At 42.3% G+C, this 25589-nt stretch overlaps 1 protein-coding gene across 1 annotated transcript in view; it reads left to right on the top strand.

The window, feature by feature from the left end:
- Positions 1–25589, top strand: part of Kif14 (kinesin family member 14) — a gene marked incomplete at its 5' end in the record, with an annotated part of 67959 nt that overhangs the window by 16076 nt on the left and 26294 nt on the right. Inside the window, 13 exon segments of the mRNA XM_059280193.1 lie at positions 275–382; positions 3073–3189; positions 3635–3750; positions 8573–8745; positions 9417–9564; positions 9958–10021; positions 11430–11614; positions 16784–16886; positions 18339–18499; positions 19370–19517; positions 20149–20301; positions 22680–22806; positions 25163–25256. Of these exon segments, the coding sequence (XP_059136176.1) occupies positions 275–382; positions 3073–3189; positions 3635–3750; positions 8573–8745; positions 9417–9564; positions 9958–10021; positions 11430–11614; positions 16784–16886; positions 18339–18499; positions 19370–19517; positions 20149–20301; positions 22680–22806; positions 25163–25256 (1697 nt within the window).

Genomic DNA, 25589 nt, shown 5'->3' with positions numbered 1-25589 from the left:
AAATACTGAACATTGTGTCACTTTTGAAGATTAGAAAAAGCTTCTTAAGGGCATTATTTCCTGGTGCAGATTTCTGTGAAAGAAATAAGAACAAAAAAAGAGGCAATGGTCTTATAAATTGTTAAAAGATGAACAGTCATTTCTTTTTATAAATTAATTAAGCATGTGTGGAAGTTACAAATGATGTAAGAATCAATTGTACTTTCTTTTCTTGTTACTTAATTTGTTCGAATAAATCACAGTAGGCTCGCCTGGCCTACGTCTTTCTCACCAGAGTTGGCTGGCACTGGGCAACAAGCAGAGGGCGACCGCGGCTACCGGCATGAACGATAAAAGCTCCCGGTCCCACTCAGTTTTCACCCTGGTGATGACCCAGACCAAGGTACTTTTATCACAACTTAATTGTATTTTTTAATTAAAAGATGATTACATCATTTACTCCCTTCCCTTTCCTTCTTCCAGTCTCTCCCATGCTATCCCCACCTTGCTCTTTGTCAAATTCATGGCCTTTTTCTTTCCTTGTTATTACACATGCACACACATAGAGTAGTCTCTTTGTTTGTAAGTGTATGATTTCAGGGCTGACCACTTGGTATTGGAGAACCACTTACAGGTCTCATCCCTGAAGACTAATTCTAACTCTCCGCTTCTCGGCCTTCCTTGGTTGCCTGTAGTTCTTTGTCTAGGGATGGAGTCTCAGGAGGTTTTCCTTTGCACATTTGCACGTCTCTGGTATTGTCCCTGCTCAGGTCTTGTTTAGGCAGCTATATTATTGAGATATCATGGATGAAGAGTTCCTGTCATTGTTAGGAGACAAAACCTCACAGCAGGTCCCCTGGTCCTCCGACTTAGTCTTTCTGCGCCTCTTCCACAGTGTTCCCGCAGCCTTGAGTGCAGGAGTGTGTTGTACCTGTACCTGTTGTGGTAGGCACCCTGTGATCGGTTGGTGGTTCTCTGCATTTCTTTTTTTTTTTTTTTTTTTTTTTTTTTTTAAGATTTATTTATTTATTATGTATACAATGTTCTGCCTGCATGTATATCTGCAGGCCAGAAGAGGGCACCAGATCTCATTACAGATGGTTGTGAGCCACCATGTGGTTGCTGGGAATTGAACTCAGGACCTCTGGAAGAGCAGTCAGTGCTCTTAACCTCTGAGCCATCTCTCCAGCCCCAGGTTCTCTGCATTTCTGTAAGCGTCTCTCAGCAAAGAAAAGCTTCTTTGATGAAGAGTGAGAGCTACACTTACTTGTGCATATAAGGATAAATATTTAGAATGCAATTAAGAATTACGCTGGTTTAGTAAAATGGAAGTAGTGTATTCTCCTCTAAGATCCGTGACCTCGTGAGCCCTGGGTAGTTGCCTGGGTTTCCAGGCATGATTTCTCTCCTGTTGAGTGGCCTCTTTAGACAGCTATTGCTTTCCACCAAAACATAAGGGCCACTGTTGCACCTTCAGGGACGTCTTGCATGCTGGTCGTGGTCCTGGTTTATAGGTATCATAGCTGGGTAGGACTGTTTGTTGCTTCCCTCCCTTGGCGGCCTGCTTAGCACCTTTCAAGACTATGAAAATTAGTTAGTCCTCTGGGAGGAGGACTTCAGGTCGTTTCTGGTTAAGATCCCGAGTCCTGTGTCTGAAATGCATAGTCAGAGCAAAGTATTTTGCTGGTAGTGGTTATTTTCATAGATAAGATAGTGAATGCATTTGTTTTGTGTTTTTCTTATTTATTTCTGTAAATCTAGAAATAGGTATAGTCATATCACTATAAGTGTAAATAGATCTTAGGAAATTTCACAATAACTTTTAATAACTTGTTATATATAGCAATATAGTATTGACCATTTTTAATCAAAAGCACATGATTAGTAATTTATGATTATCAGTAATCTATATCAATACTAGATGACTAACAATTTATGATATCATTGATAAAAGCTTAGCAATGTATGACAATATATAGTAATTTTAGAATGCTTGGGAAAACATGAGAAAATAAAAGATTTTAAGACTAGGGAGATAAGTCAGTGAGTAATGGACACAAGCATGAGGGTCTGAGTTCCAGATCCATGTTAAAACTCAGGCACAATAGCACGGACTACAGCCCCAGCCCTGCAAGGCACAGAAAGGCAGACCCCTAGCTCGTGGCCCAGCCAGCCTGAACTGTGTGGTAGGCTTCAGGGCGAGGAGAGACGGACAGTTCTGAAGAGAAACACCTGCGGTTAATCTCCAGCTCCGTATGCATGTGTACATACGTGCATGAACATTCACACACATGTACCCGCGCACATATACATGTATATGTACAAACACAGAGTAACAGATTAAAAAAAAATAACCCATAGATTCCACTCCTCAGGTCTCTGTAAACATCTTGTTATGTAATCTTTCAGTTAGTTATAATCAAATTTCAGAAAACTTTTAACAATCATATGCCATAGAAATTCATTGTGGAGGTAATTTTTGAAGTTTTTAAATATTCCGCTAGCTATTATGATTGTTTATTTTCTCTGCTGTTAGATATTTATATTGATTTAAAATGTTTTGTTATTATACTGCTGAGATAAGCAATGTTTTTATTTTTATATTTATTTATTTGTTTCTTTTTTTTAAAGATTGATTTATTTATTATGTCGATGTATTCTTTTTTTTTTTTTTTTTTTTTTTGAGACAGGGTTTCTCTGTGTAGCTTTGGCACCTTTCCTGGAACTTGCTCTGTAGACCAGGCTGGCCTCGAACTCACAAAGATCCGCCTGGCTCTGCCTCCCGAGTGCTGGGATTAAAGACCACCACCGCCCGGCTCGATTTATTTATTATGTATACAGTGTTCTGCCTGTGTGCCAGAAGAGGGCACCAGATCTCATTACAGATGGTTGTGAGCCACCATGTGGTTGCTGGGAATTAAACTCTGGACCTCTGGAAGAACAGTCAGTGTTCTTAATCGCTGAGCCATCTCTCCAGCCCAGAGATGGTTTTAAAAACAAAAAAATTATAACTTGAATAACTTTGCCTTTTAAAGGCTTATGTTGATGACAAGTCATTTAAAAACTTCTTATTTTCCTGTGATGATGTTACAGACAGAATTGGTGGAAGGGGAGGAGCACGATCACCGAATCACAAGCCGCATAAACCTAATAGATCTGGCTGGCAGTGAGCGCTGCTCTACAGCCCACACGAGTGGGGAGCGGCTGAAGGTAAGAAGAAGGGTGTTGGCCACTCGCTCTCTCTGCCTCTCTGTTGTGAGGTGGGTCTGTGTTGCCGAGGCTTGCCCAGGCTAGTGACCCTCATGCCCCAGGCTCCAGAGTCGCTGGACCACAGGTGGGCCCCAGCATATCCCTCACTCTTGTCATGATGGGGAGACTTATTTTGAGGACATTATTTTTAGGAGAGTGCAATTTGAATATACTTAACAACAAAAAGCAAAGTATCTTCTTCTCTAGTTTATAGATTGCTGTGGTTTGCATACTTCATTGTGATTACTTTTCAAAGAAAATTAATAAATTTTGGGTCATAAAAATGTTGATAGTTTATGGAAGAAAGTATTTGCTCAGTAACTATATGAGGAGAGAGGTATATTTTATGGAATAAATTTATTGCTGAGACATTAAGAAAAATGACCGTCTTTCACCTTACATACAGGAAGGTGTGAGCATTAACAAGTCCTTGCTCACCCTGGGGAAGGTCATATCTGCACTCTCTGAGCAAGCAGGAGGAAGGAGGGTTTTTATTCCATACCGTGAATCCGTTCTTACATGGTAAGTACCTTTCAAAGCGTAAGTAGTGGGGTTTGTTTTGTTTGGGGTGTATGTCTATGGTGTGTGCATGTTTGTGCACATATATGTGCAGGTGTGCTTGCCCGTGTGTGCATGTGGAGGCCAGAGGTTGAAGTCAGGAGTCTTCCTATGTCCTCTCTCCACCTGATTTTTTGAGACAAGATCTCACACTGAATCTGGAACTCGATGTTCTGGTTTAAATGGCTGGCTAGCCTCTGGGGTCTACCTGCTTCCCTAGCACTGGGGGTATAGGTCTTAGTCACTGTTCTATTGCTGTGACAAAACACCATGACCAAGGCAACTTCTAAAAAGACATTTAATTGCAGACTTGCTTACAGTTTCAGAGAGTGAGTCCATGACCACCATGGTGGGCAGCAAGGAGGCAGGCATGGAACTTTGGTGGTAGCTGAGAGCTTGCATCTGATCCTCAACCATGAGGCAGAAGGAGAGGGAGAAGGATGGAGAGGAGAGGGGGAGGGGGAAGAGAGAGCTAGAGCTAACTGGAATGGCTCAAACCACCATGCCCAACATTTTCTTTTCTTTTTTGGTTTTTTGGGTTTTTTGGAGATAGGATTTGTCTGTGTAACAGCCTTGGCTGTCCTAGAACTTGCTCTGTTGACCAGGCTGACCTTAAACAGAGATCCACCTGCCTCTGCCTCCCAGTTGCTGGGATTAAAGGATGCGCCACCACACCCAGCCATACCCAACTTTTATGTGGGTTCTGGGGACCTGAACTCGGGTCCTTATGCTTACATAGCAAGTATTTACCTACTAACCCATCTCTTTCAGCCCCTAAAAAGAAATAATTGTATAAGATAGAGTGGACTGGGATGGAAGAATGCTTTCCTGGTGGGCGCGCGCGCGCACACACACACACACATAGTGTAGACAGACTTTTCTTTTGGGCTGCCAGCTCACAAAAAATGACACTCAAACTTATTAATTATGAAAGCTCGGCCTTAGCTTAGGCTTGTTTCTAACCAGCTCTTATAACTTAAATTAAACTGTATTTTTTAATCTACATTCTTCCACACACTCATTACCTCATCTCCATTTTGTCCATCCTGCTTCTTTGGTGTCTGGCTGGCGACTCTGTCTTTCTTCTTCCCTGACCCCTCTGCCAGAAGTCCCTGCTATACTCTTGTCTAGCTATTGGCCATTTAACGTTTTGTTAAACCAATCACTGACACATCTTCACACAGTGTAAAGGAATATTCCACAACATTTCCCCCTTTTTGTCTAAATAGTAAGGAAAGATTTAAACTCTAACAGTACAAAAGAGAGAGAAGGAGAGAAAAGGATGATGGACTGATTTCATGTTATTTTGGAATAGAGGAGAATTATGAATTGTAGAAACAATCTACCTGGAATGTCTTAAGAGATGAATGTAAAGCACTCTACTTATGCTTGTTAGTACTTTACATATATTACAAAACATTCACTCTGTGTGTAAGTGAAATTGAATAATTTCGTTTGCCTAGCACTTAACAGCCAACACATAGCTCTTCCATGATTTTATAGTGAGTATACATTTTACATCATTGTCCCTATATGCACTTAATGTTCAACTTCTAATAAACATTAAATAGATAGGTAGCCTGCAGCTTATAATAGTTTTCCTTGAAATTTTTCTACTTTATGGTGGTGTGAAAAATGATAAATAGTCAGAAGAAATGACTTCTTGTTTTGGGGGGGATTCTTTTTTTTTTCTTTCGAGACAGGGTTTCTCTGTGTAGCTTTGCGCCTTTCCTGGATCACTCTGTAGACCAGGCTGGCCTTGAACTCACAGAGATCCGCCTGCTTCTGCCTCCCAAGTGCTGGGATTAAAGGCATGCACCACCACCGCCCGGCCTTTTTTTTTTTTTTTTTTTAATATTAGTTTGTGTGTGTGCATGTTACAGTATACATGCAGAGGTCTTACATAGAAGGTTACCTCACTCAGAATGATTGATTTCCTCTAGCTCCATCCATTTATGGGCCTATTTCATAATTTCATTTTTCTCATCAGCTGACTAATATTCTGTTGTATAAATGCACCACATTTTCATTATCCGTTCATCTGTTGATGGACATCTAGGCTGTTTCCAATTTCTGACTACTATGAATAAAGCAGCAATGATAATGGGTGTGCAAGCACCTCTGTGGTGGGATGTAGAGTCCGTTGGGTGTATGTCCAAGAGTGATATATATAGCTGGATCTTGAGGTAAATCTGTTCCAGCTTCCTGAGGACCACCACACTGATTGCCACAGTGACTGTACAAGTTTGCCCTCCCACCAGCAGTGAGTAAATGTTTCCCTTTCCTTGCCTCCTGGACAGCTGTGCTTTCATCTGTTTTATTGATCCTGGCCATTCTGACTGAAGTAATATGAAATCTCAAAGTAGTTTCCGTTTGCCTCGCCCTGATGGCTAAGGGTGTTGAACATTTCTTAGTGTTTCTCAGTCTCAGTACTTCATCTTTTGAGGACTCTGCTTAGTTCTGTACCCCTTTTCTAAATTGGTTGTTTGTCGTCTTGATGCTCAGTTTTTTGAGTTCTTTATATATTTTGGATATTAGCCCTCTATTGGGTATAGGCTGCCACTTTGTCCGGATGAGTGTCCTTGGCAGAACAGAAGCTTCTCACCTTTGTGAGGTCCCATTTACATGTTGTTCTTAATACCTGTGCTAATGGTGTCCTGCCCAGAAAGTCCTTTCCTGTGCTGACGAGTCCGAGCCTGTTTATCTTCTCACATTCGGGGTGTCTGGTTTTGTATTGAGGTCCTTGAACCCTTTGGAGTTGAGTTTTGTGCAGAGTGATAAATACGGATCTGTTTGCATTCTCCTACACACGCACATCCATTGGACCGGCATCATCTGTTGGAGATGCTGTCTTTTCTCCAGTGTGAATATTTGTAGTCTTTGTCAAAAATCAGGTGTCTGTAGTGTATAGAGTTATGTCTGGATCTTCATTCTTCTCTGTTGATCAGTGTGTTTCTTCTTATGCTAATACCATGTTGTTTTTATTACTATAGCTCTGTAGTACAACTTGAGATCTGGGATGGTAATACCTCCAGAAATTCTTCTATTATTTAGGGTTGTTGTAGCTATTCTGGCTTTTTGTATTTGTTTTTGTATTTTTGTTGTTGTTATTTGGGGTGTGTGTGTGTGTGTGTGTGTTTCCATGTGAAGTAGAAGATGGTTTTCTTAATTTCTGTGAAGAAGTGTGTTGGAATTTTGATGAGGATTACACTGAATTTATAGGTTACTCTTGGTAAAATGGCCATTTTCACACTTTATCCTACCAGTCCATGCACATTAGAGATCTTTCTGTCTTTTGTTTTCTTCTATTTATTTCTTTAATGTCTTAAAGTTTTTATTATACAAGTCTTTTACTTGCTTTGTTAAATATGCCATATTTTCAATTTACTAATGATTTTATTGGCATGTAATCTTAAGTGAAGGAGCATTGGTATACAACTGGGTAAGAACCACATCTACAGCAGTAGTATATCTTTATAATTGGTATATTGTTGTTTGTTTATTTAGGTTTTTCTTTTTATTAGACAGGCTCTCACTTGGTTCTAGAATATACTATGTAGCCCAGGATGGCCTTGAACCCACTCAATCCTTCTGCTTCAGCCTTCCAAGTGGCTAACACTATGCCCAGCTTTTAACTGCTTAATTATAATGTTGTTTCTATCTTGAAACTTAAAATGGAGAATATGATTTTTTTTAAGATTTATTTATTTATTATGTATACAATGTTCTGCCTGCATATATGCATGCAGGCCAGGAGAGGGCACTGGATCTCATTATAGATGGTTGTGAGCCACCATGTGGTTGCTAGGAATTGAACTCAGGACCTGTGGAAGAGCAGCACGAGCTCTTACCCTCTGGGCCATCTTTCCAGCCTGAGAATATGATTGTTTTAATGACTTAAGAAGCTAGGAATAGTGAAATTCATTCTATGCTAATAAAGATATATTTGAGTCTTATATTCTCTTTTGTACACAGTACAGTACAGAATGTTTATATGTTAATTCATCATTTCAACATGTATTGGGAACTAACTCCTGCAGGTTATGGTAGCACTGGGAATACAAAGATGATCAACACATAGTTTCTTTGCTGTAGTAGCTCACACTCTAAAGGGAAACATCTTACTAAATATTTGATGGTTAATCATGTCTAAAAGCCTACAAACAGTTTATTGCTTTATAAAGCAGTATAGAAAAAATAAGAGAAGCCAGGAGCATGAGCCAGGCGTAGTAGGGTCCATGCCTTTAATCCCAGCACTTATGAGGCAGAGGCAGAGAGATCTGTGTGTTTAAGGCCAGTCTGGTCCACATAGCAAGTTCCAGGCCAGCCAAGGCTATATAGTGAGACCTTGTCTCAAAAAAAAAAAAAAAAAAAAAAAAAAAAAAAAATTAATTAATTAAAAAAAGAAATGAAAAGAAAAAAAGACAAAAACAAATAAAACATTCTTTAATCCCAGCACTCAGGAGGCAGAGCCAGGCGGATCTCTGTGAGTTCGAGGCCAGCCTGGGCTACCAAGTGAGTTCCAGGAAAGGCGCAAAGCTACACAGAGAAACCCTGTCTCAAAAAAAAAAAAAAAAAAATATATATATATATATATATATTCTCATATATATATATGAGAAAACAAAGTATTTATGAGATGTAAATGGCTTTAATAGTGTCTGGGCGGAGAGTCAGTATTGTGTTGCATGCTCTTATTCATTGGTTTGGATTTTCTGACAATTACTGCTACTAGGTGGTTATAGAAGAAAAGTCTAATTGTGACTGTCTTCCCTTCTCCTTAAAGGCTATTGAAAGAAAGCCTGGGTGGAAATTCAAAAACAGCAATGATTGCTACTGTCAGTCCTGCGGCCAGCAACATAGAGGAGACGCTGAGCACACTTAGATACGCCACCCAAGCCCGCCTGATAGTCAATATCGCCAAAGTCAACGAAGATATGAACGCAAAGTTAATTAGAGGTGAGTATTGTCTCAACTATTACTATTCAGGTTTTACAAGTACCTGTGTTTGCATGCTGTGTTGTGGAAGCCCCAGGCTAATGTTGGGAGTCTCCCTAGATTGCTCTCCATCCTTTTCATTGAGATAATATCTTCCAGTTGACCCCAAGCTCCCCAATATGTCTAGGCTAGCTAGGCAGCTTGCTTTGGGGAGTTTCCTGTCTCTGCCTTGCAAGTAATAGAACTACAGGCAGGCTGCTACGCCCACCCAGCATGTACATGGATGCTACTCTCGTTCTTAAGAATGCACAACAAGCATTTTACTAAATGAGTCATCTCCTCAGCCCCTTATTACCTCAATTACAAAAAATATCGTTCTACAGTTTAGATTTATTAATTTATTAATTCCAATCCTAATGTATATAATTCTAAGAAAACTGTTGCTTCCTTTGCCTATTTGCTAATGCATCCTGTCTATAAACCTGACAGTGATGGAGAGGGTGGATGTTCAGTGAGAAAGAGAGGTAGTGAGAGGGGAATCAGAAAAAGGTAGAGAAGAGAGTACATAGAGGGAGCAGCGAGTGGAAACATCTTTCTCCCGACTAGAAAAGAGTGTGAGTAGAGAGAGCAGTGAGTGGAACCGTCTTTCTCCAGACTTAGCCACTGGTCATGTGTCTTTTATAAATCTTTAGAATTGAAAGCAGAAATTGAAAAGTTAAAAGCTGCTCAGAGAAACAACCGGAATATTGACCCTGAACGGTACAGACTCTGTCGACAAGAGATAACATCCTTAAGGATGAAGCTGCATCAGCAGGAGAGAGACATGGCAGAAATGCAAAGGTGACCACACCCAGAACCGTAACCCTGACAGGGGTCACTGCAGAACTGTGGGGCTGGGAGGGTGGGAGAGAACACTGACTGACTCTTGCTCCTCCTTCAGAACAGCACAGCTTGCTTTCATTTCAGTTTTGTTTTGTTTTGTTTATCGAAACAGGGTTTCTCTGTGTAGCCCTGGCTGTCCAGGATCTCACTCTGTAGACCAGGCTGGCCTAGAACTCACACAGATCCACCTGCCTCTGCTTTCTGAGTGCTGGGATTAAAGGCGTGCGCCACCACCGCCCGGCTAGTTGTCCTATTTTAAATGGTAGTATTCCACAAGCTTCACAGATGGTCTCTTGATTTCGGTCTTACGTAAATGGATGTTTTAACTTCAATATTTTCTTTTTTGGAAAGGGTGTGGAAAGAGAAGTTTGAACAAGCTGAGAAAAGAAAACTTCAAGAGACAAAGGAGTTACAGGTATCATTTCAATTTCCTAAACTAATCTGAAGTAGAAAAAGCACAGTGTAAATTTCATTTCTCATCTTTATTGTATAATCACAGTACAAAGAAATACGTAAAGACAGTTAACATAAAGAATTGATAGAGACCAAGGGCTAAAGCTGGGAGATTTGAAAATGCCGACCACAAAGGCACTCTTGGTTTCTCCAGTTCTGGTCTGCCCCTGTGTCCGCCCACCTAAGCGGCCCTCCTGCAGAGGCTCTCTGTTCGGGTGGCCAGACCAGTGCTGTCTCAGGACACTGACACAGCAGCCAAGGTCACAGGGGCTGGGGCCACCACAGTTGGAGTGGCTGGTTCAGCGCCCGGCGTCGGAGCGGTGTTTGGCAGCTTGAAGACCAGCTGTATCAGGAACCATCCCTCAGGCAGCAGCTCTTCTCCTGTTCCGTCCTGGGGTTTGCCCTGTGTGAGGCCCGGGGCTCTGCTCTCTGATGGTTACCTTCCTTATCCTCTCCACCATGGAGGCTCTGTGGGATCACCTGCTGTCCCTGCTGCTCCTGGTGCTGCTGTGTGCTGAGCTTTACCAGTAAAAACAGAGAAAGAAGAATCAGGATGGGAGCGGAAGGGGATTTGGATCTAGATTGTGGTTGCCTGGAGCCTCCAGGTGCGGGGATTGTAGTCATGTGCACCACACCCGATTCAGCTTTCCTTTTCCATTGGTTCTTCTAGTAACAACATGAGAGGTGGATTAGAAGAAGGAGAGGTGTTAGGAGCTGCTGGTGTGGTTAAGGCATGAGACAGTGAGAGCTTGGAGTGAGGGCAGTGGTGGTAGTGGAGGAGGTGGGTTCAGCAGACAGGAGTGTGGGGAAAGGGATACTCGTCTTCATTATTTTCAATTTCTTAGTTATGTGTAATATATATATATATATATATATATTGCACTTGGGTCATCCGGTTTGCGCAGCAGCACCTCACTGAGCCATTTCACCAGCCCTGGGATAACTGATTTTAGATGCTGAGAGCAACAGAAGTGGAAGCCAAGAATGAGTCCCACGTTTTGGAAATGTGGGTGTTACACTGTGAAATTATTAGGCCACTGAAGTGTGGGGAGGGGAGAGGGCACTTGACTGGACAATAACAAGATGAGGACTAGAGCCACACATAGGGCTCTTAGGAGTATGATGGTGACAGTCATAGAGAAACCAACAATGAGCAGAGTGTGCATACGCTCGTGTGTACAAGTATTGCATGCTTGGGATTAAAACCAGGGCACTTCACATGCTTTACTCTACCACTGAACTTTAATCTCAGTGAACCTGTTATGCACTAAGACTCTATAAAGGAACCCCAATATTTAACACAGACCATTCTCTTAGGTGAATTTAATAATTTTGTGCTGTGGTCAAGACTGTCTTTTTACTTCTGCCAGAAAGCAGGAGTTACGTTTCAAATGGACAACCATTTGCCGAACCTCGTTAACCTCAACGAGGACCCACAGTTGTCAGAGATGCTGCTCTACATGGTAAAAGAAGGTGTAACCACCGTCGGGAAGTACAAGCCAAGCTCAAGCCACGACATCCAGTTATCCGGAGTGCTGATTGCGGACGACCACTGGTACGTTAGTCTCCCGAACTCTCCTGCAAGGCTCTGCCGTTTGTGGTCGGGAGCCTTCTAGGTCTCGTTGATGGGGTATTTGTCTAGATAAGGCGCTCATTCATGCTCATTCTTCTCAATTCTTCTCCAACCCTGTCTCTCTTTGCTTTTGCTTTTTCTTGTTTTTTTTGAGACAGGGTTTCTCTGTGTAGCCTGGCTGTCACGGAACTCACTCTGTAGACCAGGTTGGCCGTGAGCTCAGAGATCCTCTTGGATCTGCCTTCTGAGTGCTGGGATTAAAGGTGTGCGCCACCATGCCCATCTCAACCCTCTCTTTAAGAGAGGAAAAACGTTGTGAATGTGTTTAACGACAACAAACGAGTTACTCTCAACATAAGGTTCAGCACAATGCTCGGTGGTGTAGTTGGTCTGCTGAGTAAAGGGTAATTTCTCTTCTTAGAATTATAGTGGGAGGCATGAAAGTAAACTATCCATCTTATATGGAAGACTTTGGTTGGACTGATAAATATTTTTGTTTTATGTGAATTTGTTCACATGAATGGAACGATCTTATTGATATTGTTGGGATAATAGTGTTTGTAAACATTTTCGACTTTATGTTGTGTCTTTAAGTTTTATCCATTTCTTAATTTTCACTGCTCTGAAGTGTTCCATTATCTGGATTTATCTCAGATCATGGCAGTTTATTTTGATGGTAGACATCTGAGTAGTTTTTACTTTTTTGCCATCACAATATTCCCATAAGTATTACCAGTTAAATGGTTGGGTCCTTTCGTGCTGCTGGGAGAGAACTCGGAGGCCAGGAAAAGCTTTTCTAGTGCAGGCCTTGGCAGCAGTGAGTGCAACATCAGGCCGTGGGGTGGTGGTGATGTGGCAGCAGGTGGCACCCCCGCAGTCTCTGGCTCCCAGTTAGGGTTCAAATAGCGGGACCCTTAGCTCTGTAAGAGTTACAAGTCTTGTGTAGTCCTAGCCCTGGCCACAGCTGGCCTTGCAGCTCCTGGGCAGGCCTAGGTATTGGGATTCCCTAGCCCTTGACAGTGGCCACTGTTCATGGCTCCCCGCCTGGGGCATCTGAACCTCCTGACTCCAGAGCTCTCTCAAACACTCTCCAGCGACCAGGGTCTGCAGCATTTCTGGCTCTTTACAGTCTCTTACCCTTCTTCAGCCTTAGAGCTCTGTCCTCTATATCTCTATCCCCTCCCTGCTTTTCCTGTGAAGACAGGTGTTTGCACCAATCACAGTAGACCTTCAAATGAGTATTTGTGTTTGCACCAATCACAGAGCTGTTTCTGTAGCACCGCTCAGCTCTGCTAAGTCAGCAGGAGAAGGGCTCCCCCGCTCCCTGGCTTAGATGGAAATGTTTGCTAGAGTTCACCAAGGTTGTCCATAACAAAAATCTTATCAGATCGTTGGGACCAGTTCTGGCTGAGGCGGCATCTTCAGGGGTGTCGTAGTCACTGTTCTATTGCTGTGATGAAGCACTGTGACCAAGGCAACTTCTAAAAGGAAGCACCTGAGGTCTTTCTTACAGTCTCAGAGTTAGCCCATGACTGTCGTGGCAGGGGCATGGTGGCAGGCAGGCAGGCAGGCATGGGGCTAGAGCAGTAGCTAAGAGCTTACATCCTAATTCACAGGCAGCAGGCAGGGGGACGACACACCAGACTGAGCCTTATGTGGTCTTTTGAAACCTCAAAGCCCACTCCCAGTGACATACCTCCTCCAACAAAGTCACGCCGCCTCCTAGTTCTTCCTAAACAAAGTCATACTTCCCCTTAATTCTTCCTAAACAGTTCACTACCTGGGAACCAAACGTTCAAATACATGAGCCTAAAAGGGATCATTCTCATTCAGACAGCACAAGGAGCCATAGCAGTCAGCGGTACCCATCATGTAGTTTTATCGAAGTGTCTGTGGAGTGTCCAAAATGGCCGGTGCTGGCATAAGGATACAGTCTGGCTGGCTTAGACTGACCGTCCTTTTGCTCAAGGCAGCCAGGGCAGCAGAGGGGAGTCCAGCTGCTGCTAATTAAAGTCAAACTGCCCTGTCTCCTGGCATCTTCGCTTATTACAGGAGGGTGAACATCAGGGAAGCTAGGATAAAGAGTTAAAGAACTCATCATTAGCAACAACAGTGATTCTGTCAGCGCCTTGATGCCCTTAACACCTTCCTGGACCCCAGGGAATGGGGCTTGCCCTTGTTGCCCTCCCTGGTGTTTGAATGTGTCTCCTGATGCAATGGTAGTTCTTCAGGGCAGGTCCCTGGAAAACCGACATACTAACCCGAATTGTCTGCAGGGAAACTGGTAGGAACTCGGGAGTTCTGAGCTGTGGGAACTATGTGCTGTCTAAGTGAGGTGACATTTTAATTATGCTATCGTAATTTTAAAGTGTAGAAAGCATGTGTAGAGATATTAGGTTCTGGGAAATGTGCATGTTCAATCTTACCAAGTACTTTCAGATTGTTTTCCAAAATGATTATCCATTTGTATTACCATTGTCACCGAAAGTACCTGTTATTCCACGTCATTGTCAGCACTTAGGACTGTCAGATTTTTGCTTGTGTAAATTTAGTGAACATAAAGTAGTGTCTCTTGGATTCATTTTGCATGTCCTTGGTTAATGGTGTTGTGCCTCTTTTACTTGTCTGCCTAAGTATGTCCTTTCCCATTTTTTCTTAATGATTTTCAGGAGTTCTTTACATATTCTGGGTTCTAGTATTTTGTGAGTTTTATGTGTTGCAAGCATCTTTTTTTCCTAGTGTTTGAGTCATCTTTATTGTCTTTGGTATATTGATTAAAGTTCTTTATTTTAGTGCCTGGTACTAATTTTTTTCCTTTAGATGATTGTTAATTTCATGTTTTGTTTAAGAAAGAATGTTTCATGTAGACCTAGTGGCACAGACCTATGCTTTCTCTGAAGACTGGGGCAGGAGAATTGCAAGTTCAAGGAAAAGCCAACCTGAGCACTTAGTGAGACCCTATCTCAAAAGAAAATATAAAAAGGAGGGCTGAGGGTATAACTCCATGGTAGAATTCTTGCACAAGATCCTGGGTTCAGGATTGGAGAGATGGCTCAAAGGCTAAAAACACTAGCTGCTCTTCCAGAGGTCCTGAGTTCAATTCCCAGCAACCACATGGTGGCTCACAACCATCTAAATGAGATCTGACGCCCTCTTCTGGCCTTCGGGGATATCTGCAGGCAGAACACTGTAGACATAATAAATCAATAAATCTTAAAAAAAAAAAAGATCCTAGGTTCAATCACAAGTCAGTCTCTCTCTCTCTCTCTCTCTCTCTCTCTCTCTCACACACACACACACACACACACACACACACACACACACACACACATGAAGTGACGTCATACAGATGTTTTCCTTTATTTTCCTCTAGATTTTTGAAGTTTTGTGTGAACTAGAGATCAAAATTAATTTCCATATGAGTAATCAATCCTCGCTGGACCTTATGCTAAGTATTTTATTGTATCTTTTGTGACTATTTATAAAAATATGGGAATCTCTTCTGACACTGTACAGCTCTGAGTTTCATAATGAGTCTTTTAATTTGGTAGGACACATAAATTTTTCAGGCCCTTTTGCTCTTCTGTTAATTATGTTATACAACAAGTAGAGCATCATTTACATCAGTGGCAAAGATATAGAACTAACCCATGAACGCAGAGCCTCGTGGGAGTCTGGGACATCTGTTGCTTGCCTTGAGCTCTCCCGTCCATTTAGTAGACTCGTCAGCGTTTGTCTTACTCACTGGACCGTGATGCTCGTGAGAGCTGCTTTCACATCTCTCTTCACCTCTGACACGTATCAGGCTCCCGGGGGTTCAGTGAGTGAAGACGTCAGTGCTCCTTAATCCCTATGTCAAGGGCCAGATGAGCACTGCATGCCCGGTGGGCAGGATTCAGACTTCTCAGAGAAAGTCCTCCTAGAGGACTGGCCAGCAGTTGAGGTTTGTAGGATGGTGTTGTAAGGAAGAGAGGTCCGTCCCTGAAGAAGGACTCAGTGAAAGGAAGCTGCTGATCCGCTTGATTCCGTGAAACGGGCTCACATGGAGGGCAGTGGCTTATGAAGGAGGCTGGTGGTTGAACTGGGTTGTGCGGGACTCAGAATGCTGCCTGCGGACCTCTGCTGACGGAGGAGATGGAATAGGAGAGGAGAGAGACTGCTTAAAGCTAGCTGCTTCAAACACCTCCTGGTGCGAGAGGGACGCCATCAGCAGTGAGCTCTTTTGCTCAGATCCATTTTGGGGGTGTTTTAATTCAACTTTTATTCTCTGATTTCAAATCCCGGAGCCTAATCAATGCCAAAGGTCTCCAGTGAGGACTTGGCTTTTGCTGTAGTTTCCTGTTTCTGTCTAGACAGCCTGTGAAATTTCCTATTTTCCGAATGAGAAAGACTCCCTGAATGTGTGTGTGACGTTTGTAACCGATTCGTCACATCTCCCCATCAAGGTCTGTTTGGTTAGATGGCTACGAACATGCTTTTGTCTCCCTGCTTTTCCTCCTGCGTAATACCTCACTCTTCCATTAGTAAAGCCGTTTATAGGACAAGTGATGCAATCAGGTACAAAACCAGAAACCTCGAAAAATAAGAACACATAGAAACACTCTTGGAGTAACCCATTACCTATATTCGGTTGTTTTTGTCCTTGAACTTTTTTGTGTACTTTTTTCATTTTCAGGGAAGGTTTGTTTTAGTTTTTCTCCCCCCCTAGAAGTAATCAAAATATAATGAAACTTCCTCCTACACTGGCAGATACAATTGCTGGGGCTGCTGGTGTTTTGATTTTGTTTTTCTTTTGATTTTTTTGTTTTTGTTTGTTTTTGTTTTTCGAGACAGGGTTTCTCTGTATAGTTTTGGTGCCCGTCCTAGATCTCACTCTGTAGACCAGGCTGGCCTCGAACTCACAGAGATCCCCCTGGCTCTGCCTCCCAAGTGCTGGGATTAAAGGTGTGTGCCACCACCACCCGGCTTGATTTCATTTTTTCACTAAACTTCAAAGTATATCTGGAGAAAAAATAAAATAATTTAAAATTATTTTTGCTATAAATTGGTATGAACTTATTACTCAAGAAATAACCTAAGCAGATTTATTCCCTCTTATCTTCTCTTTTTAAAATGTCCTGTAATTATAACAGTGCACTTTCTTTTTAACAGTACTATCAGAAATTTTGGAGGAACAGTGAGTATTATCCCAGCTGGAGAAGCAAAGACATATGTAAATGGGATGCACATTTCGGAACCCACAGTACTACATCATGTAAGTCAACGGGGGCTACAATGGGAGTCGCTGTTAGACGTTGGCATTCATGTTTTCTCCTCTAAGTCATGGCATTCATCTACATTCATGTTTTCTCCTCTAAGTCATGACATTCATCTGCATTCATGTTCTCTCTAAGTCATGACATTCATCTGCATTCATGTTCTTCCCTATAAGTCATGGCATTCATCTATGTTCATTCATGTTTTCTCCTCTAAGTCATGGCATTCATCTACATTCATGTTTTCTCCTCTAAGTCATGATGTTCATCTACATCCATGTTTTCTTCTCTAAGTCATGACATTCATCTGCATTCATGTTTTCTCCTCTAAGTCATGACATTCATCTGCATTCATGTTCTTCCCTATAAGTCATGGCATTCATCTATGTTCATTCATGTTTTCTCCTCTAAGTCATGGCATTCATCTACATTCATGTTTTCTCCTCTAAGTCATGATGTTCATCTACATCCATGTTTTCTCCTCTAAGTCATGACATTCATCTATGTTCATTCATGTTTTCTCCTCTAAGTCATGGCATTCATCTATGTTCATGTTCTCCCCTAAGTCATGACATTCATCTACATTTATGTTTTCTCCCCTGAGTCACTAATCTGAATTGAGAACTTTTCCACTTCAAAAGTTCTGTTGATTAATACATTAGTAGCCTTCCTTTGTACAAGGAGAAGTTACAATGATGTGAACCAGGATTCACCACTGACGGCATCATCGTGTGTCCTGTAAAGACCTGGGCGTAGGAATCAAGCCACGAGGGGCTGAAATCCTCACTCCGTCCTTCCCCATGCTGTGACCTTTGTCAAGTTACTGAAGTAGATGATTGAACGACACTGCCTCGTTGGGACACCTGTAGAGTGCTGCTAACGGCTTTCTCAGGAGAACTGGCTTAAACTGCTGCAGCAGACCCAGAATAATGGTCTTTTTCTTTGACTCCTACTTTTCGGGGTAGTGGAGAATTCAGTTAAAAATAATTCATGTATAGTTTATACTGTTGCTCACAAAGAGAAGGCGCCCAGTGAGTGTCAGCTGATATTAGTAAAGTCCATGTGTTTAGTTTCCTCTCTCCCAACATTGAATATGTGGCTCACGAGTTGTTGTGAGATGTAAATGAGATTTTTATTATATATACACAAACGCAGATGCAAATGTAAATTACTCAACAGTATTTGGCATATGGAAAATACCTAACAAATAAATGTGACGGCTGCTGTGATTTTAATACCTATCCTCAATACTGTGTCGTCTTGAATTGTGGAGTTACAGGAATAATGAAAGAAATAAAACACTAAAACTATACTCACATAGGAAGCCACTGTCAATATTTTATTGTTTTCTTCTCAAAGTTTTTCTTTTTTCTTTTTCATTTTCAGGAAAAGTTTGTAATTTTTTCGTTTAGACTCACCTTAAATTGTACATTTTTTTTTCTGTGTTTCAGGGTGATCGGGTGATTCTTGGTGGAGATCATTATTTTAGATTTAATCATCCAGTTGAAGTCAAGAAAGGAATAAGGCCATCCAGTAGACAGACTCTCACAAGCGAAGGTCCAAAAGACTTTGAGTTTGCCAAAAATGAGTTACTTACGGCCCAGAGATCACAGTAAGTGTCATCGCTGATGGGAAGCGTATGTGTGTGAGGAAAGTGTGCATCGGAGTTCAGTGCTCAGCAAAGTGTGCATCGGAGTTCAGTGCTCGCAGGATACAGCCTAGTTCAGAGACCCTGAGATACTGTATAACTGAAGCGAAGGGGCGCTTCATGAGTCACGGGATCTTCAACATGGCATGCTGAAGGCAGCCTGGGATGCTGTCTCAGAGTCTATTGTGTCTTCAAATGAAATCGGAGCATTGCTAGCTTAACCTAAAATACCTTACTTTGGTTCACTGTGTTAACTATAATATTGACTAAAATGTCCACTGTAACATTTTATATGATATTTTCTTTACTCACTGGAAAATATATTAATTTAAATATCAAGCATCGGGGGCTAGAGAGATGGCTCAGTGGTTAAGATCACTGGTTGCTCTGCCAGAGGACCCAGGTTCAGTCCCCAGCACTCATACCCAGACAGCTCACAACTGTCTGCAACTTCAGTTCCAGAGGATCTGACACCCTCACACAGACACATGCAGACAAAACTCCAGTGCACATGAAATAAAAATAAATAAAATTTTTAAAAAAAGGTGTACCACCAGGCCAGGTGGAGCTAATAAAAAAAAAAAAAATCAGGCATCTGTAATAATAACTAAGCTGGGAATAATCATATTTTCATCCTGTTCTGGTTTTTTTTTTTTTTTTTTTGGTAGGGACACAATTCAAAACCAGTAAAAACTGAAAACACTGTAGATAGAATACCAAAGGTTGAATTTTCCAATTTAAACGTTATTTTAATGTAAAACATCTTAATGGAACTGCAGACTGCTTAGGTACATAAGATATTTACTGTTCTAAAAATATCTTGCTCCTCTGTAGGCTTGAAGCAGAAATAAAAGACGCCCAGTTGAAGGCGAAGGAAGAGATGATGCAGGGAATTCAGATTGCGAAAGAAATGGCTCAGCAAGAGCTTGCTTCCCAGAGAGCCACGTATGAGAGCAGGATCCGCGCCCTGGAGGCAGAGCTGGTAACGAGCAGAGCTTGCCTTCTCTCATGGTTTCCTAGAGTGGCCTGGGCCTAAAGTCCATTGCCCCGGATGGAGCTCAGTGGTGGAGTTCTCGTCCAGCGAGCCTTCAGCCCTGTGTTGATCCACACACTGGCTGTGGTGGTGCGCATCCCAGCTCTTGAGTGGGTGGCAGGAGGGTCAGGAGGTCAAGGGCATCTTCAGTACACAGCAAGCCCAAGGCTAGCCTGGGAGACATGAAGTGAGACACTCTCCAAAGAGAAAAAAGTCCTTAAAATGGAGCTAGAGGGGTGTCGGATACTAGGGTTAGAGCTACACGTTTCCCAGTAACAAGTTAATGGTAGATCGAGGTACTGGGAGAGGAAAACAGACCCTGCCCACCAACACGGGAGTTGTGGCTCCTCACGCTGATTTAGTGGTAACCTTTCAGCCCCAGGAACCCATTTTAGAGGATATACCCCAAAAGTTGGACTAGTGACCTTCACGTTTGGTTAGATGACTTAACCTGAGTGAAGCAGAGTGCTCCAGGACAAATTTGCTGTGAGTGAACTCTCGTTCATTGATGACAAGGGGAACTTCTATACCCTAGGACCACTGTCTTTGAAAAATTAATTCTTATTAATGTTGTTTAAAGAGGGAAGAGTCTCAGAGGAAGAAAATGGAGGAAATAAATAAGCAAAAAGCTAATGACAAAATTGAGGAGTTGGAAAAGGCAAAGCAGCATCTGGAGCAGGAAGTGTACGTGAACAAAAGGCGGCTGGAGATGGAGACTTTGGCCACAAAGCAGGTGACTTCATGTCTTAGCTGACGCTGCTGTTCTGAGGGGAGCTGCCTTTGATGAAAGCCACGAGGTCCCTGGATGGGAATGGCTGCTGACCGCAAGCCTCTGCCCTGGTTCTGCCCCTACCCCGTCCCCAAACACTCTGGAGGGCACACAGCCCTCTTTTTAAAGTTCCATTCTAGTTTTCTTCTTTCATGTGTCTATAACTGCCTGTCATCAGTCATGCTAAATCGTATACATGAGGAAATGGTACTAGGGCCCAAAATGGAGGAGGAGGAAAAGGAAAGCCTTCATGTGGATCACATCCTGATAGAGCGGTGGTTTCTTAGGAGAACTCAGGGTGGAGCATTTGATACCTACTTCTGTCTCGATGAGGACAGAGGCAGTTTTCTGGAGCCAGTGTGAAACAGCCAAGTTCACAAAACAAAGATAAAACCAGAGCATTAGTATGTTAATGTCGTCAGCCACTTTACTAACATTTTTGGCATTTCCTTCTCTATTGGTGGGTTTTGTGGGTTTTTTTAAGATTTATTTTATGTATATGAATGTTTTGCCTGCATTTGTGTGTGTGTGTGTGTGTGTGTGTGTGTGTGTGTGTGTGTGTGTGTTTGTGTGTGTATCACGTGTGTGCTTGGTGCCCAAAGAGGACATAAGAGGGTGTCAGATCCCCTAGAACTGGAGTTACAGATGGTTGCGAGCCACCGTGTGGGTGCAGGGAACCAAGCCCAAGTCCCCTGGAAGAGCAGCCAGTGCTCTTAACTGCTGAGATGTCTCTCCAGCCCCACATTGGTGGTTCTTGAGTGTGTTCTCTGGATGAGAAACATCAGTTTCTTCTAGGACCTGTTAGAAATGTAAATTGTGGGGCTGGAGAGAGAGCCTGGAATTCACATGTAAACCAGGCTAGTCTCAAACTCGTGGAGAGTTGTCTGCCTCTGCCTCCCAAGTGCTGGGTTTAAAGGTGTGTACCGCAATGCCTATCAGTTCCTTGTTTCCTGATCTTAAGGTTTGTCACAAGTAGTAGCCTTGTTTTCTCTGTTCTCCAAGTCTGTGGGATGAGGAAGAGCAGAGCTGAGGTTAGGGGTGGAAGAAAATGCTCCCAGTCACTCAAGCACTGACAGTATCATGTGCTGCGAGCACACTGACAGTTAACATGGGTGGAGACATCAGGGGCCAAACAGCCGTTTACATCCTGGGAAACACTATTTAGTTCATGCCTATTAACTTCAGTCAACAAATGTTCTTCGTTATTGTCACTTTTGAGCAGTTACCCCCACCCCCCACAACCCCTTTTTACCCCTGAAGAGTCTTTACTTACTAGCAATGGGAAGAAAAATATTAACTTATGCCATCAAAAAAGCCTTATGATGGGCCAGTGAAATGGCTCAGCAGGCGAGGAGCTTGCCACACAAGCCTGGTGACCTGAGTTTGATCCCTGGAACCCGCATAAGGTAGAAGGAGAGAACTGTACACAGTTGTCCCCAGCCTTCACATTTGCACTTGGCGTGTGCACCCCCCCAATCATACAGACGTGATAATAAATAAATTCTTAGAATCCTAATGACCTTATGAGGGAAATCATTAAGAAAGTTTATAAATCAGTTTTTAACAAACTTTTGTGTTTAATAAAATATGTTACCACGTATTCTTACTGAAATGAGAACAGTAAGACGAACTTCATTATGGCGTTGCCGTGATCGGTCTTTTTAGGGGGTGGTATGCGTGTGTATGTGCTCATGGGCGCTCATGGTATGCCTGCCCGTGTGGGCACATGTAGAGGCCGGAGGCTGACATCAGATGTCGTCTCAGTCTCTTCTCCGCCTTACTCACTGAGACAGGGTCGTTTACTGAACCCGGAACCTGCTGTTTTGGGCAGGCCTGGCTAGCCGCTGAGCTCCAGCGATCAGCTGTCTCCTCCCACAGTGCCAGGGCTACACCTGCCGTGACCCCGGATCCCCATTTTATGTGGATGTTAGGGGTTCAAACGGAACCCTCATGCTGTGCCATGGGTGCTTCGCCTGCCGAGCCACTTCCCCATTCCCCGTGAATCTGCTTTTTAAACACTTATTTTATTTCTGTGTATATGTTACGGTGCGGAGGTCAGGGGACAACTCTTGGGTTTGATTCTCTCTTTCCACCATGTGAGTCCCAGGGACGGACTCAGGTCGTCAAGTGTTGATGACAAATACCATTTTACTGGCCTGATTTATCTGCTTTTTAAAAACATTTTCTTGTGTATAGGTAAGATAAATAACATGATGTTATATGATGTATATAAACAGCAAAATGGATGGTATGGTGAAACAATTGAACATGTCCAACTTCTCTGATTTTATAAATTCTCTCTTTGCATCTCCTCATATGCCGGTCTATATGATTGCATATAGGCTTTAGAAGACCATAGCATCCGCCATGCAAAAATCTTAGAAGCTTTAGAAATTGAAAAGCAAAAAATCGCTAAAGAAGTACAAATTCTTCAGGAGAACCGGGGAAATAGGGATAAAACTTTTACAGGTGAGTATATACTGATGTTAACATATACTTTCCTAAAGTTCTATATCTTCTTATAATATAATTGCTAAAATGTTAGCTGCCTTTACATATTTAAAATGCTTGGCTGAGGAGGCAATTTAGTGGTATGGAGTTTTTCCAGCAGGCAGAAAGCCCTGGGTTTAATCCCTAGTACCAGATAAATACATAAATAAATAAGTCAATAAATAAAATAAATAAGGCTTTGTTCTAGATGCTAGTGTTTTGTATGTCAATATGTCTGTATGAATGTTTTTAAATGCTGTTTTTAGAAGTTATATTGGCACTATACACTGAATGTTTGTGTTCCTCCACCCCCAAACTAAGGTATTGAAATTGTAGCCCCAAATGAGGTGTTTTTCTGTTTCTGTGAAAGATGCCATTGAAATTTTGATAAGGGTCTCACCGAATCTGTAGATAGCTTTAGGCAGTGTAGTTCTTTACAATGTTTATTCTTCTAATGCATGAACACTGTCTTTCTATTTATTTATGTCCAGTTTCTGTCATCAAAGTTGGAGAGTTTCTCAGTGTATAGATCTTTTATCTTTGATGAGATTTATTCTTGAGTATCACACTGCTTTTGGTGCTGTTACGTGTGTGTGAGCGCTGGCCACTGAACTGAGGGCCGTGTGCGTTCTAGGCAAGCACTTCAGTACTGAGCTCCCCCCAGCTCCCTCCAGCGCTGTTCTGAATGGGTTGTTCTCACAGTGTCGTTTTAGTATAAACACACAATTGCTCTTTCCGGCCGTGCACCTGTTTTGGTGAGCTCTTCAGGTGCGCCTCTCATCTCCACATAGGCAGTTTTCCTCCTGTTCCGTTTCGATTCCCTTCCTTCCTTGTCGGTTTCTCTGGCTAGGACTCCTAGTACTGCTTGAACAGGAGAGACAAGAGGGGGCCCCTTTACCTCGCTCCCCATCCTCCAGGGAGAGCTCTCACCACCGTTTGAAGACTGGTGGTGAAGATCACCTGTGGGATAAGACATGGCTCTCTGTGTGACACTGGGTAGAGAAGATACGATGACACGGTAGATTTCGGGGCAAGGGTTGTAACTCAGTGGTCGGAGTGTGCTCGGCATGCAGAAGCTCTGAGTTACATCCCCAGCGCTGCAGGGAGAAATCTTAGCTTTACAGCGGGAAGATGGAGCTGTAAGCCAAAGTGCTCTTCTCTGCTCTGATTATTTATTTAATTTGTGTGTGTGTGTGTGTGTGTGTGTGTGTGTGTGTGTGAGAGAGAGAGAGAGAGAGAGAGAGAGAGAGAGAGAGAGAGAGAGAGAGAGAGAGAGAGAGAGATTAAAGCAAGGCCCCATGTTAAACAGGTTTCTCTGTGGAGTTATAACTCTAGACACCTTTTTTAATTTTTTGTATTTGTCTAGAAAATTTAAAAGGGGTATAGTTCTTTATAAATTAACCTATGGTATATCTTACTTGATGATTTAGAAAAATTAGATATTAAAGAAAGAAGGAAACGTTAGAAAACATAATTTGGGGCTGATGAGATCATTCAGCAGGTAAGAGCGCTTGCTGCCGTGTTTGGTGACCTAAACTGGATCCCAGGACCCACATGGTGAACAGCGAGAATTGACTCCCACAAATTGTCCTCTGACCCGCACATGCACATCATGGAATTTTAAGCCCGCCCAAATTAATAAAGCATAAAAAATTATGTTAAAAAAGGAGAAAAACCTCATTAAACTTAAGAGCGAAGGACAATAGGGTATTCTCTCTTCCAATATCCCTCTTCTCAGCTTTATACATTCCTCCACATACAAGACAACTCAGATTACATTAAGACTATCTTGACTTTTAATTGAAGAAAAGCTAAGTGGCGGTGGTGCATGCCTTTAATCCCAGCACTTGGGAGGCAGAGGCAGGCGGATCTCTGAGTTTGAGGCTAGCCTGGTCTACAGATCGAGTTCCAAGACAGCCAGGGCTGTTGCACAAAGAAACCCTGTCTCAAAAAAACGAAAAGCAAGCAAGCAAGCAAACAAAAATCTTGAGATACAGGGTTAAAACCATTCATATAATGTCATTTTTAATATTATTTTACCTTTTATATATATATGGGGGTTTTGCTTATGTGTGTATCTGTACACCATGTTTGTGCATGTTGCTCACAGAGGCCAGAAGAGAGTGTCAGATCCCCTAGAACCAGAGTTACAGATGGCTGTGAACAGCCATGAGGGAACTGAACCTGGGTCCTCCGGAAGAGCAGCCAGTGTTCTTAAGCACTGAGCCATCTCTCCAGCCCCTAATGTCAGTATTTTTATGACATTATTTTAACTAGTGGTATATGCTAATGATCAGACATGCATTTGGGTTCTAATTTGTATACTTTGTGTTAGTTCAGCCAAATTGGAGCTCCATGAAACTCTCCATGATGATCCAGGAAGCCAATGCCATCAGTGACAAATTTAAAAAATATTATGTTTTTGGCAGGTGAGTAGTTTTCATACTCATTGACCTATTTATACTTGATTTTTTTTAATTTAAATTTCTCTGAAGTCTATATAGTAGTCTCTCTAGGAAAGAGCAGATATCAGAATTCCTGACACAGAGGCTTTAATAATTCATTTTCAAGAATTTACTGATTTTTTTTTTTAGGTTGAAATTGTGTTTATCTGCATACCATTTTTATCATACTAGAGATTGAATCCATGTCCTCATGTCTGTTAGGCATGTGCTTTATCACTAAGCCACACACACACAGTCTTGCATTCCAGTTCTTTTTTAAGATTTATTTATTAGCTGGGCGGTGGTGGCGCACACCTT

The sequence above is a fragment of the Peromyscus eremicus genome, chromosome 15 (genome assembly GCF_949786415.1).
Source record: "Peromyscus eremicus chromosome 15, PerEre_H2_v1, whole genome shotgun sequence".
NCBI classification, from domain to species: domain Eukaryota; kingdom Metazoa; phylum Chordata; class Mammalia; order Rodentia; family Cricetidae; genus Peromyscus; species Peromyscus eremicus.
Note: the sequence above shows the minus strand (reverse complement) of the source record. Positions and strands in the feature narration are given on the sequence as shown.